The sequence below is a fragment of the Mobula birostris genome, chromosome 20 (assembly GCF_030028105.1).
Source record: "Mobula birostris isolate sMobBir1 chromosome 20, sMobBir1.hap1, whole genome shotgun sequence".
Classification (NCBI taxonomy): Eukaryota; Metazoa; Chordata; class Chondrichthyes; order Myliobatiformes; family Myliobatidae; genus Mobula; species Mobula birostris.
In genome coordinates, this window is record NC_092389.1 from 5,357,291 (window position 1) to 5,376,324 (window position 19,034).

A 19,034-nucleotide genomic window follows, 5' to 3' on the forward strand; every position below is an offset into this window, starting at 1 on the left:
GGATATATTAATTTCCTTTGCATATTTGTCAGGGCAATATCATGGTGCATTGAATAGCTTTTCCATATTTAAGAAGCAGGTTGAGTAATTGTCTGGATGTTTTACCCAGCATTCATTTGACTAATTCACCAGCATGTTCAAGAACACGAGGGATAGATAATCAGATTTCACGTAACGATTAGGACAGAATTAAGATATCTCTTTTCACATTTGTTTTCTTTTATTTTTGTCAAAAGGCACATTTCGAACTTCAACTCACTGCCATGGCATATAATTCCGATTTTACCTGGGCTGAAGAGGATGGACCTAATTTTTATCCACCATGTCTCGAAAGCTACAGGGCACCAGAGGATGGAAGGCAATATGTGATGTACCATGGAACCAGTGCTAAAAATGCAAGATTAATCTTAAAAAATGGTTTCCGTCGATCCAAAGGTGGCATGTTTGGTCCTGGAGTATATGTTAGTAGGGACCTCAGGAAAGCCAGCAGATACCCACTGGAACTGCCTATAAGTCAAAAGGTTGTGCTTGAGGTGCTAGTCAATGTGGGAAAGGTAAAAAAAATAGATTACCAGGGGCATCCACTCCAGAAAACATGGCATCAGCATGGCTATGACACTGCTTGGTGTCCTCCGGACTGTGGGATGGTGCTAAGTGGTCTGGAGGAGGATTGTATCTGGGATCCCAAAAGAATAGTTATTAAGCAAATTTGTCCTGTTTATGACCAAGGCCAATGGGAGTTCCCTGAATGCTTCGGAACAATGGAGTAGTGTTAAGAAGGATGGGATGATAGTAAGCTTGGGTATGATGAGGATAGTGGGATCTCTACAAATCACAATCCATCTTAGGGTAAGAGAGGGAAGAAGCTGCTATTTTTTTAATGGAATTCATGTATGCGTCAGAGGGTAACATAAATTGATTACGTTGGTTAGGTAATTATGTATGCATCAGTGTGTAAAAGAAATGGATTAAATCCTTGGTAACTCTGCTTTTTAAATCAGCCAATCCGCTGCATTTACATGTGAAAAATGGCTTTTTAGTGACAATTTAAGGGTCTGCTGAAATCTGGAAAACAGGTCATTAGATCATGAGTATTGTCCGGAGTGGATTCAAACAAATCTAGCAAATAATTGTATCTACAGAGTCTCATGGAAAGATCAGGTGTACAAAATCTTACACTGCTCTTTGAAATAAAACTCTTGAAGCAATCTCTTTATATTGATAACTCTTTATAGCAACAACTTTTGGTGAACTGGAAAACCATTAATCTCTGTGCTCTGTGTTTTACATTAAATGAATAAAACGGTTGGCCAATTTTCAGCTTTGTTCTGTTATATTTAAGGGATAAACTGGCTTCAGAGAAGCAAATGTATCACTATTTTGTAGGATTAAGCAACATTCGACATTCTTCAAAACACAATGTGTATCTTTGTATTTCTACTCAGCACCTCACCACCCATAACGTAAGACATTGCTTCAGCTGTTACCACTTCGATAGCAAATTCTACAGGGTCTGTCTTTACTTACGTAGAACATAGAACATAGAATAGTACAGCACAGTACAGGCCCTTCGGCCCACAATGTTGTGTTGACCCTTAAACCCTGCCTCCCATATAACCCCCCAACTTAACAGACTTCTTGCTGCCTCGGTAAAGCATATAACATAATCTACTGTGGAAAGTCTCTCTTTGCCTCTTTCCCATCAGACAAAAGATACAAAAGCCTGAAAGCACGTCCCACCAGGCTCATGGACAGCTTCTATATATAACATACACTCAGTGGCCACTTTATTAAGTACAGGAGGTATTTATCTTGTTCAGTTTCTAGCCCTAACATTCCCCTGCTTTCCTACTAGCTATTCAATTCTTCTCCTTCCATACTATGCCCTGGATATTCACCGTGCTAGTCGATTGTTATAAACCTGTCCTCCAATTGAATGTGTAGTAACCCTTTCCTGCAGGCTGGTCTTTACCTTGTGAATCTTTGGTAAGTAAAGATTTAGAGAGAAAACAAGCAAAATAAATGCAAGCAAAACAAGGCAACAAGTAAAGAGCATCCATAGTGAGTACAGAATTAACTGAACCTACAGGAACAAGGTCAGACTGCCACACAGTAAAGGCATTTTTGTGGCCCATACTATAAGAAAACCTAAGTATCATCTGTGAGATGAAGAAGGCAGAGGAAAAGGTATTTTCGGTTTGCTGAGGTTTAACCATCTCCTTTTATCTCTAAATCCCTGTGGTATAGCTCCCCATGAAGATTTGTAAGTCAACAATCATGGTTCCACCACTTGGATTTGTCCCCATCAGCCTTTGAAAGTAGTAAATGTCTGAATTATCAAACCCATTCACCAATTCTGCCAACACTCAGATTTCTCCCCATCAATGTGTTAGTTGAACATTACACAGGGTGATATTTCCCAACAACTGTGATATTGTGGCGACCCACTTTCTAGTACACACAAACCGGCTCACAACAGCGCGCACAGGCAGAGGGCCGGCCCCAAAAAGGGCGCCAGGCCATCTTCACCAGCAGGGGGAAAATCCCACACGCAGAAAGGGTCTGGGAATAGGCATTCCCCACAGCAGTCCCGCCCCAGGGAGGGCGGGAACAGGAAGGCTTTAAAGCAGGCCGCAAAGTTTGAATAAATCTCTTTCATCGCAACTCCAACTCACCGACTCCGTGTGGTTATTCTAGCGCTGTGTGTAGCACACCGCTACAATTGGTGACCCCGACGGCCCAAACGATATTTGGACCAGAGATGACCGACGCAGCATCTGTTCACGCAGTTTCGTTAAAACTGCCCAGCTTCTGGACGCTGCAACCCCATTTATGGTTCGAACAAGCAGAAGCTCAATTCCACATTCGGCAGATAACCTCGGAGTCCAGTCACTACTACTACGTGCTGAGCTCACTCGACCAGGAGACAGCTGCACAAGTTGAGGAGTTTATACAGTCGCCCCCGGAGGACGGCAAATACACAGCATTCAAAGCCCTGCTCATAAGGACTTTCGGACTCTCACGGCGCGAACGAGCACGCCGCTTAATGCACCTGGATGGTTTGGGAGACAGGCCGCCATCAGCATTAATGAACGAGATGCTGGCCCTGGCTGAAGGACACAAACCCTGCCTCATGTTTGAGCAGGCGTTCCTGGAGCAACTGCCCGAGGACATATGCCTGCTGCTGTCCGACGCAGATTTCAGCAACGCCCGGGAGGTGGCGGCCCGAGCAGATGTGCTGTGGAATGCCAGGAAAGAGAGAGGGGCATCCGTCGCACAGATCACCGAGCCGCGAGCCCAACGAGCAATGGTGTTTCTACCACCAGCGGTGGGGCACAGAGGCCCGCCGCTGCAGACCACCCTGCAAATTCCCGGGAAACGCCAGGGCCAGCCGCCGCTGATGGCTACGGCGGCTGGCCATCAGGACAGCCTCCTGTATGTCTGGGACAAGCAGTTGGGACGCCGCTTTTTGGTCGACACCGGAGCGGAGATCAGCGTCTTACCTCCAACGAGTTACAACACCCGCAACAGAGAACCGGGACCCACCCTGAGGGCTGCAAACGGCAGCACAATACGAACCTACGGCACCCGCACGGTGCGGTTACAGTTCAGCTCCAGCCGGTTCACGTGGGACTTCACACTGGCTGCCGTGGCCCAACCACTCCTAGGGGTGGATTTTCTACGAGCCCACAGCCTGCTGGTCGACCTGCAAGGGAAGCGATTAGTCCACGCCAAGACTTTTCAAATGTTCTCCCTGGGTGAAGCAAAGTTGCCAGCCCCACACCTGGACTCCATCACGCTGTCCAACGACGAATTCACCAGGATCCTGGCAGATTTCCCATCAGTACTGACACCGCAGTTCACGGCAGCCATGCCCAGACACGGAGTACAGCACCACATCCCGACCCAGGGACCACCCCTGCACGCCCGTGCTCGAAGGCTTTCCCCGGACAAGGAGGAGTTCAAGAAGATGGAGGAATTGGGGATCATACGACGGTCCGACAGCCCATGGGCCTCCCCCCTTCACATGGTGCCCAAGGCAACGGGGGGCTGGAGACCATGCGGTGACTACCGCAGACTGAACGAGGCTACAACGCCAGACCGCTACCCTGTGCCGCACATTCAAGACTTCGCAGCAAACCTGCACGGCGCAAGGATCTTTTCCAAGGTAGACCTCGTCCGGGGATACCATCAAATCCCTGTACATCCGGACGACATCCCCAAAACGGCACTCATCACCCCGTTCGGACTTTTCGAATTCCTTCGAATGCCGTTTGGTCTAAAGAATGCCGCGCAGACTTTCCAGCGGCTAATGGACGCGGTGGGACACGACCTGGACTTTGCATTCATCTATTTGGACGACATCCTCATAGCCAGCAGTAGTCGGCAGGAGCATCTGTCCCACCTCCGCCAGCTCTACTCCCGCCTGAGCGAATTCGGCCTTACAATCAACCCAGCCAAATGCCAGTTCGGACTCGACACCATCGACTTCCTGGGCCACAAGATTACTAAAGACGGGGCAACCCCGCTGCCTGCCAAGGTAGACGCGGTCCGCAACTTCCCCCGACCCAACACAATCAAAGGCTTGCAGGAATTCGTGGGTATGGTGAATTTTTACCACCGTTTCCTCCCCTCAGCGGCCCGAACCATGCGCCCCCTGTTCACCCTGATGTCGGGTAAGGGCAAGGACATTACCTGGGACGAAGAGGCTGCAACCGCTTTCGTTAAAACCAAAGAAGCCTTGGCAAACGCCGCGATGCTAGTACACCCCAGAACGGACGTTCCTACTGCCCTCACGGTGGACGCATCCAATACAGCGGTCGGTGGAGTGCTGGAACAACTCATTGAGGGTCGCTGGCAACCCCTGGCATTCTTCAGCAAACACCTACGACCACCTGAACTCAAATACAGTGCTTTCGACCGGGAGCTATTGACACTATACCTGGCAATCTGGCATTTCAGGTACTTCTTAGAAGGTAGGCCCTTCACCGCGTTCACAGACCACAAACCGCTTACCTTTGCGTTCATGAGGGTGTCCGACCCCTGGTCGTCCCGCCAGCAGCGACATCTGTCCTACATCTCCGAGTACACGACAGACATCCGGCATGTCTCTGGAAAGGACAACGTTGTGGCGGACGCACTTTCCAGACCTACCATACAGGCCCTGTCCCAGGGGGTGGACTATGCAGCGCTGGCAGAGGCACAGCAGGCAGACACTGAGATCCCCAGTTACAGGACTGCGGTCTCCGGTTTACAGCTTCAAGACCTCCCCGTAGGCCCAGGTGAGAGGACCCTACTATGTGACGTAGCTACCGGCCAACCCCGCCCCGTCATCCCAGCAGCCTGGCGCCGGCGGGTTTTCGAGTCCATTCACAACTTAGCGCACCCTTCCATCAGGACAACCGTCCGGCTGGTCGCCAACAGGTTCGTGTGGCATGGACTTCGTAAGCAGGTCAGTGAATGGGCCAAAACATGCATGCAGTGCCAAACGGCCAAGGTGCAGCGGCACACCAAGGCTCCGCCGCAGCGGTTCGAACCCACCCGCCGGAGGTTCGACCACATCCATGTGGATATCGTGGGGCCCCTGTCAGTGTCGTAAGGAGCGTGGTACCTCCTAACTATGATAGACCGTTCACCAGATGGCCAGAGGCAGTCCCGCTCACCGACACCACCTCCGAATCCTGTGCCCGAGCACTGATCGCAAACTGGGTAGCCTGCTTCAGGGTACCGGCCCACATTACCTCCGACAGGGGAGCCCAGTTCACCTCCAGCCTGTGGTCAGCTATGGCCAGCCTTTTAGGATTGCAGCTACACCACACAACTGCCTACCACCCGCAGTCGAACGGACTAGTGGAGCGCTTCCACCGTCACCTGAAGTCGGCTCTCATGGCCCGCCTGGAGGGGCCTAACTGGGTGGACGAACTTCCCTGGGTCCTGCTCGGAATCCGCACGGCACCCAAGGAGGATCTGCACACCTCGTCGGCCGAGTTGGTGTACGGCGCACCCCTGGTCGTCCCAGGAGAGTTCATACCAGCCCCAAGGGGGCAAGAGGAAGAACCCACAACAGTCCTGGACAGACTACGGGAGAGGCTGGGTAACCTGGCCCCCATACCCACTTCACAGCACGGACAGAGCCCGACCTGCGTACCCAAAGACCTGCAGAACTATAAGTTTCTTTTTGTACGACGGGGCGGATACCGGGCACCGCTACAGCGGCCCTACGAGGGACCGTTTAAGGTGATCAGGAACAACGGGTCCATGTTTGTGCTGGACATTGGAGGGAGAGAGGAAGTATTCACGGTGGACCGACTCAAACTGGCCCATGTGGACTTGGCGCAGCCGGTCCAGGCTCAGGCACTACGGCGCAGAGGCAGACCTCCCAAACAGAGGCCGATCCAGACTGTGGACACTGGGGGAGGTATCGCCGGCTCTGGGGGCGGGGGGGGTTATGTGGTGACCCACTTTCTAGCAGAAGGGATGAGTTTAGCTGGGCATGTGATTACTAATTTAATTAGTTCAGCACAGCACAGTGTTGTGGGTCAAAGGTCCTGTTCCTGTGTTGTGCTTTTCTGTGTTCTGTGAGGCTTGGACCAGATAACTGCAGTGTTAGTGAAAGTCTTGGCAGCTCAAAGAGCTAAAGAGTTTACTCCTGCACCTTCTTCATCTTGTTATTGTAACTGAAAGGTAAGTACAGCCAGTGTGTGAAGCTTAAGATCCCTCTCACTACAAAAATAGGATTGGTATTTTCATGTGGTTTTTTAACTTATTTACACTTCAGATCTGCAGTTTGCAGCTCTGCTGCATGCTGAATTTAACAGATGGTTTGTTTAAAGTAGATTCTAGCAAACAATCACCAAAATAAATACCACTTCCTGATAGTCTCGCCCATTTTAGCTGCATGAACTGCACTCAGTGGCAATTTTATTCGGTACCTTCCATACCTAATAAGGACCTGTTTGTGGTCTTCTGCTGCTGTAGCCCATCCATTTTTGTAATGCAAGGTTATTTGTGTTACTGTTGCCTTCCTGTCAGCTTGAACCAGGTTGGTCATTCTCCTCTGATCTCTCTCATTAACAAGACATTTTTGCCCACAGGACAGCTGCTCACTGGATTTTTTTTTTGTTTTTCACACTATTCTCTGCAAACTCCCGAGACTGGTGTGCGTGAAAATCCTAGGAGGTCAGCTGTTTCGAAAATACTCAAACCAGCTATCTGGCATCAACAATCATTCCATGGTCAAAGTCACTCAGATCACATTTCTTCCCCCATTCTGATATTTGGTCTGAACAGTATCCTGCCATTTACTTTGTACTCTGCCTTGAAGTTTGTCCTTCCAAAGTGTACCACCTCACACTTCTCTGGGTTGAAATCCATCTGCCATTTCTCAGCCCACTTCTGCATCCTATCAATGTCTCTCTGCAATCTTCGACAATCCTCTACACTATCTACAACACCACCAACCTTTGTGTCGTCTGCAAACTTGCCAACCCACCCTTCTACCCCCACATCCAGGTCGTTAATAAAAATCATCAAAAGTAGAGGTCCCAGAACCGATCCTTGTGGGACACCACTAGTCACAACCCTCCAATCCGAATGTACTCCCTCTGCCTTCTGCAGGCAAGCCAATTCTGAGTCCACCTGGCCAAACTTCCCTAGATCCCATGCCTTCTGACTTTCTGAATAAGCCTACCATGTGGAAAACTTGTAAAATGCCTTACTAAAATCCATATAGATCACATCCACTGCACTACCCTCACCTACATGCCTGGTTACCTCCTCAAAAAACTCTATCAGGCTTGTTAGACACAATCTGCCCTTCACAAAGCCATGCTGACTGTCCCTGATCAGACAATGATTCTCTAAATGCCCATAGATCCTATCTCTAAGGATCTTTTCCAACAGCTTTCCCACCACAGACGCAAGGTTCACTGGTCTATAATTACCCGGGCTATCCCTTCGGGCTTGAGGCTAGGCAGGCTCCTCCTGGGCAGGGCATGGTTCTCCTGGGAAGGGCGCGGATCACCACCCAATGGAGGCATATGACAGGAAAGGACAGAACCAACCGCAGGTAACGGTAAGACGGCCTGGCTTACCCGACGGAGGCAAGGGACAGGAAGGTACAGAACCGACCACAGGTAATGGCAAGACAGCCTGGCTTACCCGACGGAGGCAAGGGACAGGAAGGGATAGAACCGACCGCAGGTAATGGCAAGACAGCCTGGCCTACCCGACGGAGGCAAGGGACAGGAAGGGATAGAACCGACCGCAGGTAACAGCAAGACGGCCTGGCTTACCTGGGTGGAGGCAAGGGACAGGAAGGGAGCTAGGTACAGGGTGGCTGCAGGACAAGACTGCAGGCGAGACAAGGCGAGAGTTACCAGCAACACAAGGCAAGGCTTCAGGCAATGCAAGGTGAGACGAGAACTTCAGGTGTGGCGAGAGTTACCGGCAAGACAAGGCAAGGCTTCTGGCAAAGCAAGGCGAGACGAGAACTTCAGGCGAGGCGAGAGTTACCGACAAGAGAAGGCAGGACAAGGCGTCAGGCGAGGAAACAGAAGGCAGAGCAAGGGATACAAGGACAAGTACAATCCAGCAGCCACGCCCTAGTCTCTGAAGGTATTTATGCAGCCAGCCCCAACAAGCATCAGCTGCCTCAATTAGAGCTCAACAAGAACAGAAACAGGGTAGACAGGTAAACCTGGAGCAAGGGTCGAAAGACCGGACCATGAAACGGAATACGGACTTCACGGACCGGACCATGACACTCCCTTTAGAATGCTGAGGACCCGATCCAAGACATCCCTGACCTTGGCACCTAGGAGGCAACATACTGTCCGGGTGTCTATCACGTCCACAGAATCTCGTGTTTACTCCTCTAGGTATGGAATCCCTTATCACTACTGCAGTCCTCTCCTCCTACCCTTTCCTTCTGAGCCACAGCATCAGACTTAGTCAGATAATATCACATCAAAGATGGTTGTTTCCTATGCTGCTGCACTCATAATTTTGTGAAAAATTTTATTCAAAATAACGTTTAAATAATGTTATTTTCATATGCACAAATTAATTCATATGCATAAATTCCCTTGGCTTCTGCAAAAGGAAGTTGAAGCATAAGTCTTGATGAAGTAAACTCAGAGTGCAATTCATTAGGACAATTTTCTTAATAATCATTTCTATTTTCTGTATGTACAGTATATCTTTTTAAAGATATATTACTCGTTGTAGTGAATTGTTTTAACTCTCGCAACCTATAATTGTATCTGCTGTCTCCTTTTCCCCTTCTAGTGCTACAAGCCTATGCCGCTTAATCACATCCATGTGACATATCAACCTACTTGCCTTTGGAATGTGGGAGGAAACCGGAGCAGCCAGGGAGAACATAAGCCAATGGTAGAATTGAACCTGGCTCACTGGCACTGTAATAACATAACACTAACCACTACACTACCATGCTGCCCCTGTCCTCCTTCTTAGGCAATCCCTCGAGATCGAGGATAACTTGATTCCACTCCGTTTTGTGAGTTCTGGGGTGAGTTGGAGGCTAGTTTGTGAACTTGTGAGCTCTCCAGTGCTTATGAAGGACCTCTGTGTGCTCGCAAGGTTCATAATACCATCGAAAAATCTCCTTCTCCACTTTGCACATTTGACGTATCTTGATGTATGTGAATTGTCAGTAAATTGTATACAGGGGCACTCAGTCCCTCTGAACACCCACGGAGTTCACTCTCTTGGCATTTGAAAAAATAGTCCATTTTTCTATTCTATTCTATTATTTTTTCTATTGACTTACAGCTTGGAGTAGGCCTTTCCGGCCTTTCAAGCCATGGCACCCAGCAATCCCCAAATTTAACACTAGCCTAATCACAGGACAATTTACAATGACCAACTAACCTACCAATTGGTACATCTTTGGACTGTGGGAGGAAACTGGAGTACCCAGAGGAAACCCACACGGTCACCGAGGAGAACGTAGAAACTCCTTACAGGCAGATTTGTATCATCAACAAACGTAGATTTTTATACACTGTACCTTCATCTATTTTATTAACATATCTACCGTGATTAGTTGGTATCCTGGGACCAACCTCTGTGGCACCTCTACTAGGATCATCCTCCAGACCTAAATATGACCCTTTTACTCCTATCCTCTGTTTTCCATCCGTTAACCTATCCTCAGTCTATGGCACTATATTGCTCCAAATCCAACCAGCTTTAAGCAACAAACAATCTGTTGGAGGAACTCCGTGGGTCGAGCAGCATCTGTGGAGGAAGGGAACTGTTGACATTTTGGTTCAAAACTCTACATCTGTCCCCAGATGCTTTCATTTTCATTAATCAATTATTTGTTTATAATAATAATGTAATTATTAATATAATATAATTATATTATAATTAACAATAATTAACATAATGTGGACCTAGAGAGCTATGCTGGCTGGAGTCAGGGCTTTATGCTTTGGCTCTTGGTAGGGTCACCCATGCCAAACAGGTCAAAGAGTAGAGGCCAGACTTAGAGTGGTTCACCAGTCCTCCAGTTTCAGGGGGTTCAGCTCAGGGCTAACATCCCTGACTGGTCAAAATATAATTGTTACAGAAACAGAAATGAGGAATCCTTCTATATCTGCATGTGGCAGTACAGACAGAGATGAAGGATCGTTATTGCTGCCCCAAACGCCAGTGGCATAATGGGCAGTAATTTAAACTGTCACTAGAGAATTGGTATGAAGCAAGCTAATGGTGCTATAGGCTGGTGAGACTCCTGGTCCGGATGGGTGGCGTCCAACAATACTATCCACAAGAGATTCTTCAGATGCTGGAAATCCAGAGTAACACACACAAAATGCTCCCATGGTCCACTATCCTCTCCTATCAGATTCCTTCTTTTTTAGCCCTTTACTTCTCCACTTATCACCTCCCAGCTTCTCACTCCATCTCCTCTCCCCCATCCACCTACCTTCACCCTCACCTGGCTTCACCTATCACCTGCCAGCTTGTACTACTTCCCCTACCCCATCTTCTGATTCTGGCATCTTCCCCCTTCCTTTCTAGTCTTGAGAAAGTGTCTTGGCCTGAAACATCAACTATTTATTCCTCTCCATAGATGCCTGACATGCTAAGTTCCTCCAGCATTTAGTGTGTGTATTACTCTAGGATATTTGTTTACTTATTCGATTTTATTCAGAGATACAGCATGGAAGAGGCCTTCTGACTCAGTGAGCTGCACCACCCAGCAACCCACCTATTTAACCCTAACCTAAACACGGGCAATTTACAATATGACCCATTAACCGAATCCTTTGGCTCTAGAGAAGTGCAGAGGATTGGTGAACTGCCAGTGATACTTCAGTTCAAGGAGGAGGAAAAGCTAAAGAGAGCCGTGTGTGATTGTGGAGCAGTGGAAATGGTAATTGGGCATCTCTATCTAGTGAGACAGGTCATTGTGAACTGAGTGTAAGGAGGGAACGTAAGTGTGAAATCTGTGTGGTAAAAGCTGTGTGAATGTAATCGCAAACATGAGAAAATCTGCAGAAACTGGAACCTGCCACCTTGCATTTCTTCCTCCTCTCTGCCCTCTTAGTCTGACTCTTTCCCCCTTCCTTTCCAGTCCTGGTGAAGAGTCTTAGCCCAAAACATCTACTGTGTACTCTTTTCCATAGGTGATGCCCGGCCTGCTGAGTTCCTTCAGCAATTTGAGTGTGTTGTGAGAAGTGAACTGAGTAGTAGAGGGAGGTGAGTTAGTATAAACTTATGATAGTGAGAGGTCTACTGGTGTGAAATGTGAATGATGGTGAGTGTAACCTTATCATTATTGGATCTTCATGCTTTTGCGATCCACAAGTTCTTTGCAAGTCAAGAATGAGGCAAAAAAGTTGTTGCTTACAGCTGTTTCATTGAGTGTTACAAAAGCAAAAAAAAAACTCATGACAGGCAGCACAGTAGTGTAACACTATTACAGTGCCAGAGTCCAGGGTTCATTTCCAGCTGCTGCCTGTAAGGTGTTTGTATGTTCTCCCCGTAACTGAGTGTGTTTCCTCTGGGTGTTCTGATTCCACCCCACATTCCAAAAATGTACAGATTAGTAGTCACATGGGTGTAATTGGTCGGTGTGAGCTTGTTACCATGCTTTATCTCTAGATTAAAAAAAATAAAAAGTAACAAGAAAGACGCAGTGAGAAAACAAAGAGAAGACAAGGGGAAAACCAGTTGTGATCATCTCATACTCAGACTAGAGATAATAAATAAAATTACAGTGATAATAATTAACATATAAAATAGCCAGACTCAAGTGGCATGACACCTGCATCAGAAAACTAAGAAGCTTCTAGAAAAATACAGAAGCAACTGGACTGCAATTACTGGAAAATTCACTGAACAATTACATATAGTTATGTAGATGTGCTCAATGGTGGGGAGGCCTTTACCTGTGATGGACTGGGACATATCCATTACTTCTTGTACGATTTTCCATTCAAGGTCATTGGTGTTTCCATACCAGGCTGTGATACAGCTAGTTAATATACCCTGCACCACACATCCATAGAGGTTTGTCAAAGTTTTAGATGTCATACTGAATTTTTGCAAAGTAGAGGTGCTACCATGCTTTCTGGACCCAGGACAGGCCCTCTGAAATGATAACACCGAGGAATTTAAAGTTGCTGACCCTCTCCACCTCTGATGCCCTCATGAGGACTGGCTCATGGACCACTCGCTTCCTCCTCCTGAACTCTATAATCAGCTACTTGGTCTTGCTGACATTAACTAAGAGGTTGTTATTGTGGCACCACTCAGTCAGATTTTCAATCTCCCTGTATATGCTGATTCATCACCACCTTTGATTCAGCCTATGACATTGGTGTTGTCAGCAAACTTAAATATGGCATTGGAGCTGTGCTTAGCTTCACAGACATAAGTGTGAAGTGAGTAGAGCAGGGGGCTAAACACACAGCCGTGTGGTGCACCTGTACTGATGGAAATTGTGGATGAGATGTTTTTGCCAAGCCGAATTCATTGGGGTCTGTGAGTGAGGAAATCAAGGATCCAATTGCACAAGGGGGTACTGAGGTCAAGGTCTTGGATTTACTGATTAGTTTTGAGGGGACCATGGTATTGAATGCTGCACTGTAATCAATAAAACCATCCTGATGTATGCATCTTTGCAGTCCAGATGTTCCAGGGTTGTGTGAAGAGCCAACGAGATCATATCTGCTGCAGACCCCAGACCCAGGCGAAGACAAGACGTGGCTCCAGGACAAGGCACATGGACAGGACACAGACTAGGAGCTGGGGCAGGAACACAGACTTGGGCTTAGGGACAGGACATGGAACTCAGGACCCAGACGGACTTGATACTTGGAACCTCCAGGCCAGGACTTGATATTTGAACCTCAGAGCTTGGACTTGGAACTCAAACACAGGACATAGAACACTGAGCCAGGACTCCTCCTTTGACACAAGATATGGAGCCAGGACTCTTCTTATTCATGGGAGAGACACAGACACAGGACATAAAACACTGAGCCGGGAATCCTCCTTCGACACAGGACGGAGTCGGAACTCTTCTTAACACAGGGTCAGGACCCTTCCAGGGTACAGGGCCGGGACCCCTTTTAGACACAGGACATGGATACGGACACCACACAACGATGGACAGTACTATAACTGGGCACAGGTACGCCCCAAGCCGCGGCGAGCTCTTGACTCACCTCGGCGGGTTAACTTTGACGGACCCGCTCTGGCAAGGGAAGGCAGCTTGCTGGCACTTGCTTCGGGAGGAGACTAGGCTTGCTCCAGCAAGAAACTTAGTTGGCTCCGGCCAGATGACATTGGCTCGCATTACCTTCGGTAACTTCGTAAACGCTCTCGCACCAAATGGCTGAAAGCCGGAGACTTATAAACTGCCGGTTCAGCCGAGAGTAAATTGCCTTTAATCACCAAGCCAGGGGGACACAGGAAAACAGGGAATTAAAGGGAAACAAGGAGTCAACGGTCCCGATCGTAAAACAAACAAAGGAAATTTAAAGGGAACCCGATCCGGACCATGACACATATTATATCTGTCTAAAAACACACCCTTACTTTAAGGTATTTGTTACTATTGCTGGTGCACCCTGTTGCAGTGACACAATCATTTTCACTGCGTGGTTTTGCAACTGTAACTCTTGCTTTGACTGGCAGCTAAATATAGGAGGTGATAACCCCTGGCCCGGCCAAACTTAAGAAATCTCGTTTGGGAGGATGCTGCGCGATGTGTCCCGTTACAAATCAGTACCCCAAAATAACAAATAGTACACAATATGCGATTAAACGATTAAGCTTTATAATTCTTATTTTGACAATATGGTTAGTAAAGAAGACGAAAAAAAAAGAAAAAGGGCCCAATCTTATGAAACAGTCTATTGCGCAACGTTGGAGCTCACTGATAAGCCACGCGTCCACCGTCGACCTCCTCCGATCGTCACTGACCTTCAGACCCTTGCTCCAGGTCCACCCCATCCGGTGGTCTACCAACTCTCTCCATTTGCATCTTCTCTCCTCATCTCTCCCCAGCAAAAGCCTGCGAAAATCTCCCTTCCAGACTCACAAGAAAGAACAACAGCATGCCAAACCCTGTTATCTCTAGTTATAACCCAAACATTGCTGCTACTGAGAAACCATTCCATTATCAGTGAAACATTACAGCATGTTACACAGCAGTGAAACCCTATAGCATGTTACATAACCTTCCCTTCAAAGTGCTTGTTTTCTTCATACTTAACGAGAGGATGTTAAGGGATAAAGAACAAGAGGAAATGAATTCCAAAAAACCTTACATTCTCACAAACTCAAAATTTTCACTTGATAGGAGCCCAGGGATCCACACACATATTCAGGAGTCTAAAGTGATTTCCCATAAAATGACAAGGATATGAACATCGTTGCACCAGAGATGGATCATGTGGGTTTCCTCCTGGTGCTCCAGTTTCCTCCCACATTCCAAAGATGCACAGGATACAAGGTTAATTGATCACATGGCTGTTATTGGGTGGTGTGGGCTCACTGGGTGGAAGGACCTATTACCGTGCTGTATATCTAAGTAAATAAATAAATATTCAAATTGTGATCATCTGTGAGTTCCCTCAAACCAGCAATATATTGGAGTTGGGCAAGAGGCTGCAATAATAGCCAATACTGACTATTTAAATAAGCACAGAAAGTGTCAATACATGACTGACACAAAAGTCTGAGCAGAGGAGAGGGGCAGTGGGGCAAATGAAGACTGGAACTATTGTGCCATTTTTTTTGGAAGGATTGTGGTTCTGTTTTGTGTTGCAGCCCACATTTACAATAATGTTGTCCAACATACAGCACTGAGTTTACAGTTTCTTATTTATCCCTGTTTTTATCAATAAAGAGACAACACTGATTAAATGATACTCTAGGTGGATATAACTCCAGTATAAGTAAATGTCATTATGACAGTGTGCTAGTAATTTTGTAAAAGATATTGTTCAAAGTCGTTACCTTGTTTACAATAATAGTATGCAGTATATGCAGTAATAGAATTCTGTGCTCATAAATTGACGACTACGAGAAGAAATTGAAAAATAGGGTTTTAAAAAGTAAATTATGTAACACTAGCCACAATGCTTTGACATTTCTTGTCCTGAGTTATCACTGTCTTTATACCAACATATTAAAGTGAAATTAAGAAGGGACTGAATGTAGCTCATCTAGTATTAAATATTGCCACCATTCGACAGAGGGACGCAGCTTTTGTGAAAACATGTTGGTCTTAACTTTTGCCACTGTTTCCAGTCACACGTATGTAACATTGGTTTGGAATCCAGTCACACTTACATGAAACTTGAGCAACTGTTCTTGACAACTGTTCTTTTGTAAAAAAAAAAGAATAATTGACAAAAGTACACATCATTAACACAAAATCCCCTTATGATAAATTCCCCTCCATAGATGTTGCCTGACCTGCTGCATTCCTCCAGTATATCAGAAAGATAGGTTAGTAGGCAGAGGGGGTGGTGTGGCCCTGTGTATAAGAAATAATATTAAACCATTAGAAAGGGATGACATAGGATTGGAAGTTCTAGAGCCTCTATGCGTTGAGATAAAGAAATAGCAAGGGTAAAAGGACCCTAATGGTAGTCGTATACAGGTCTCCAAACAGCAGCTGGGACGTGGATTACAAATTACAGCAGGAGATAGAAAAGGCGTGTCAGAAGGGCAATGTCATGATAATCGTTGGGGATTTTAACATGAAAGTGGATTGGGAAAACCAGGTCAGTACTGGACCTCAAGAGAGAGAATTTGTAGAATGTCTAAGGGATGGCTTTTTAGAACAGCTTGCTGGTGAGCCCACTAGGGGATCGGCTGTGCTGGATTGGGTGTTGTGCAATGATTCGGAGGTGATAAAATAGCTTAAGATTAAGGAACCCTTAGAGAACAGTGATCACAATATGATCAAGTCCACTTTGAAATTTGAGAAGGAGAAACTAAATTCCAATGTGTTGGTTTTCAGTGGAATAAAGGAAATCACAATGGCATGAGAGGGAAACTGACCAAGGTTGACTGGAAAGGGACACTAGCAGGAAGGACAGCAGAGCAGCAATGGCTGGAGTTTCTGCAAAAAATGAGGGAAGTGCAAGACAGATATATTCCAAATAAGAAGAAATTTTTAAATGGAAGAGAGGAGACTACCGTGGCTGACAAGTGAGGTCAGAGCCAAAATGACAGCAAAAGAGAGGGCATACAAGGAAGCCAAATCTGGTGGGAAGATAGAGGATTGGGAAGCTTTTAAAAACTTGCAGAAGGAAACTAAGAAGGTCATTAGATAGGAAAAGATGAATTATGAGAGGAAGCTGGTGGCTAGTATACGGTATAAAGGGTAAAAGAGTCCAGGGTAGACATAGGACCAATAGAAAATGATGCTGGAGTTATTGTAATGAGAGATGCAGAGATGGCAGAGGAACTGAATGTGTATTTTGCATCACTCTTCACAGTGGAAGACAACTGCAGTACACTGGACATTCAAGGTTGTCAGGGAAGTGAAGTATGTGCAGTGAAAATTACGACTGAGAAGGTGCTCAGGAAGCTTAATGGTCTGAGGTTGGATAGATCTCCTGGACCTGATGGAATGCACCCTCGGGTTCTGAAGGAAGTAGCTGGAGAGATTGCGGAGGCATTAACAATGATCTTTCAAGAATCGGTAGATTCTGGCATTGTACCCGATGACTGGAAAATTGTAAATGTTACTCTGCTACTTAAGAAGGGTGGGAGGCAGCAGAAAGGAAAACTAAAGACCTGTTAGCCTGACGTCAGTGGTTGGGAAATTGTTGGAATCGATTGTTAGGGATGAGATTATGGAGTACCTGGAGGCACATGACAAGATAGGCCAAAGCCAGCATGGTTTCCTGAAAGGAAAATCCTGCCTGACTAACCTACTGCAATTTTTTGAGGAAATTACAAGCAGTGTAGACAAAGGAGATGCAGTAGATGTGCTGCACTTGGATTTTTTGAAGGCCTTTGACAAGGTGCCACACATGAGGCTACTTAGCAAGATAAGACCCCGTGGAATTACAGGGAAGTTACTAGCATGGGTGGAGCATTGGCTGATCAGCAGAAAACAGAGAGTGGGAATAAAGGGATCCTATTCTGGCTGGCTGCCGGTTACCAGTGCAGTTCCACAGGGGTCAATGTTGGGACCGCTGCTTTTTACGATGTATGTCAACGTTTTGGACTAAGGGATTAATGGATTTGTGGCTAAATTTGCTGATGATACAAAGATAGGTAGAGGAGCAGGTAGTGTTCAGGAAACAGAGAGCCTGCAGAAAGACTTAGATAGTTTAGGGGAATGGGCAAAGAAGTGGCAAATGAAATACAATGTTGGAAAGTATATGGTCATGCCCTTCGGTGGAAGAAATAAATGGGCAGAGTATTATTTAGATGGGGAGAGAATTCAAAATGCAGAGATGCAAAGGGATTTGGAAGTCCTTGTGCAGGATACCCTAAAGGTTAACCTCCAGGCTGAGTCGGTGATGAAGAAGGATGCCAGAATTGAACTCAGAACTCCGATTCCGTGAGTGGTAATAGCAGCAGGCTAACCACTATGCTACCGTGACACCCACTTCTCAGTGTGCTACTCTCCTGCAGCCCTCTCTTCTCAGCCTCTGAACAACTTCCTGCCAGACAAGACCAAAAGCTCAGCATGTAGCACAAGGTGTGCATTCATACCCTCCCAGATACTCCAAAATATCAAAGCCCCAACTCACCAAAATCTTGAGCCCCGCTGCAATGATGCTTTATCTAATTTTCTTCAAACTTCTATGCCTTTTGTGCCAAGGTCAGCTGCAGACTTTTCAGAATTAGAAGCAAAATCAGGTTTGTTATCACTACATATGTTGTGACATTGTTTTGCGGTAGCAGTGCAGTACAATACATAAAGAAGATTATAAATGACAATAAAATGTATATTAAAGTTTAATATGAGTAAGTAGAGTAAAAAGAGAGCAAAAGTGGTGAGGTAGTTTTCATAGTTTGCCTCATTTTCCATTCAGAAACCTGATGGCAGAGGGGAAGGAGTTATTCCTAAAACATTGAATGTGTGCCTATAGGCTCCTGTACCTCCTCCCTGATGGTCATAATGAGAAAAGTAGATGTCCTGTGCAGTCTATACTGTACATTCACAGTGCTGGGTGATGGGGATCCTTAATGTTGGATGCAGCCTTTTTGAGGCATCACCGTTTGAAGGTGTCCTTGATGGTGGGGAGGCTAGTGTCCATGATAGAGCTGGCTGAACTTACAACCCTCTGTAGCTTTATCCGATCCTGTGCAGAGGCCCCTCTGTACCAGACGGTGATGCAACCAATCAGAATGTTCTCCACGATATATCTGTAGAAATTTGTTAGAGTCTTTGGTGACATTACCAAATCTTTGCCCTGCTGACCCATCTCAGCTGAGGTTAGGTAATTATTGATGCAAATGTTCACTCAAGGTTGAGAAGATTATCACTAGGAACCATAGAAACTACAGCACAGAAA

The 19,034-nt window shown here is 46.4% G+C and overlaps 1 protein-coding gene across 1 annotated transcript in view; it reads left to right on the forward strand.

Moving 5' to 3' along the window:
* The first annotated feature begins 239 nt into the window (after positions 1–239).
* LOC140185435 (uncharacterized) overlaps positions 240–19,034 on the forward strand; it is a 34,979-nt gene continuing 16,184 nt past the window's right edge. Inside the window, exons 1-3 of the mRNA XM_072238774.1 lie at positions 240–716; positions 3,290–3,310; positions 13,984–13,998. Of these exons, the coding sequence (XP_072094875.1) occupies positions 264–716; positions 3,290–3,310; positions 13,984–13,998 (489 nt within the window). The 5' untranslated portion in view covers positions 240–263. The remainder of the gene's footprint in view (positions 717–3,289; positions 3,311–13,983; positions 13,999–19,034) is intronic.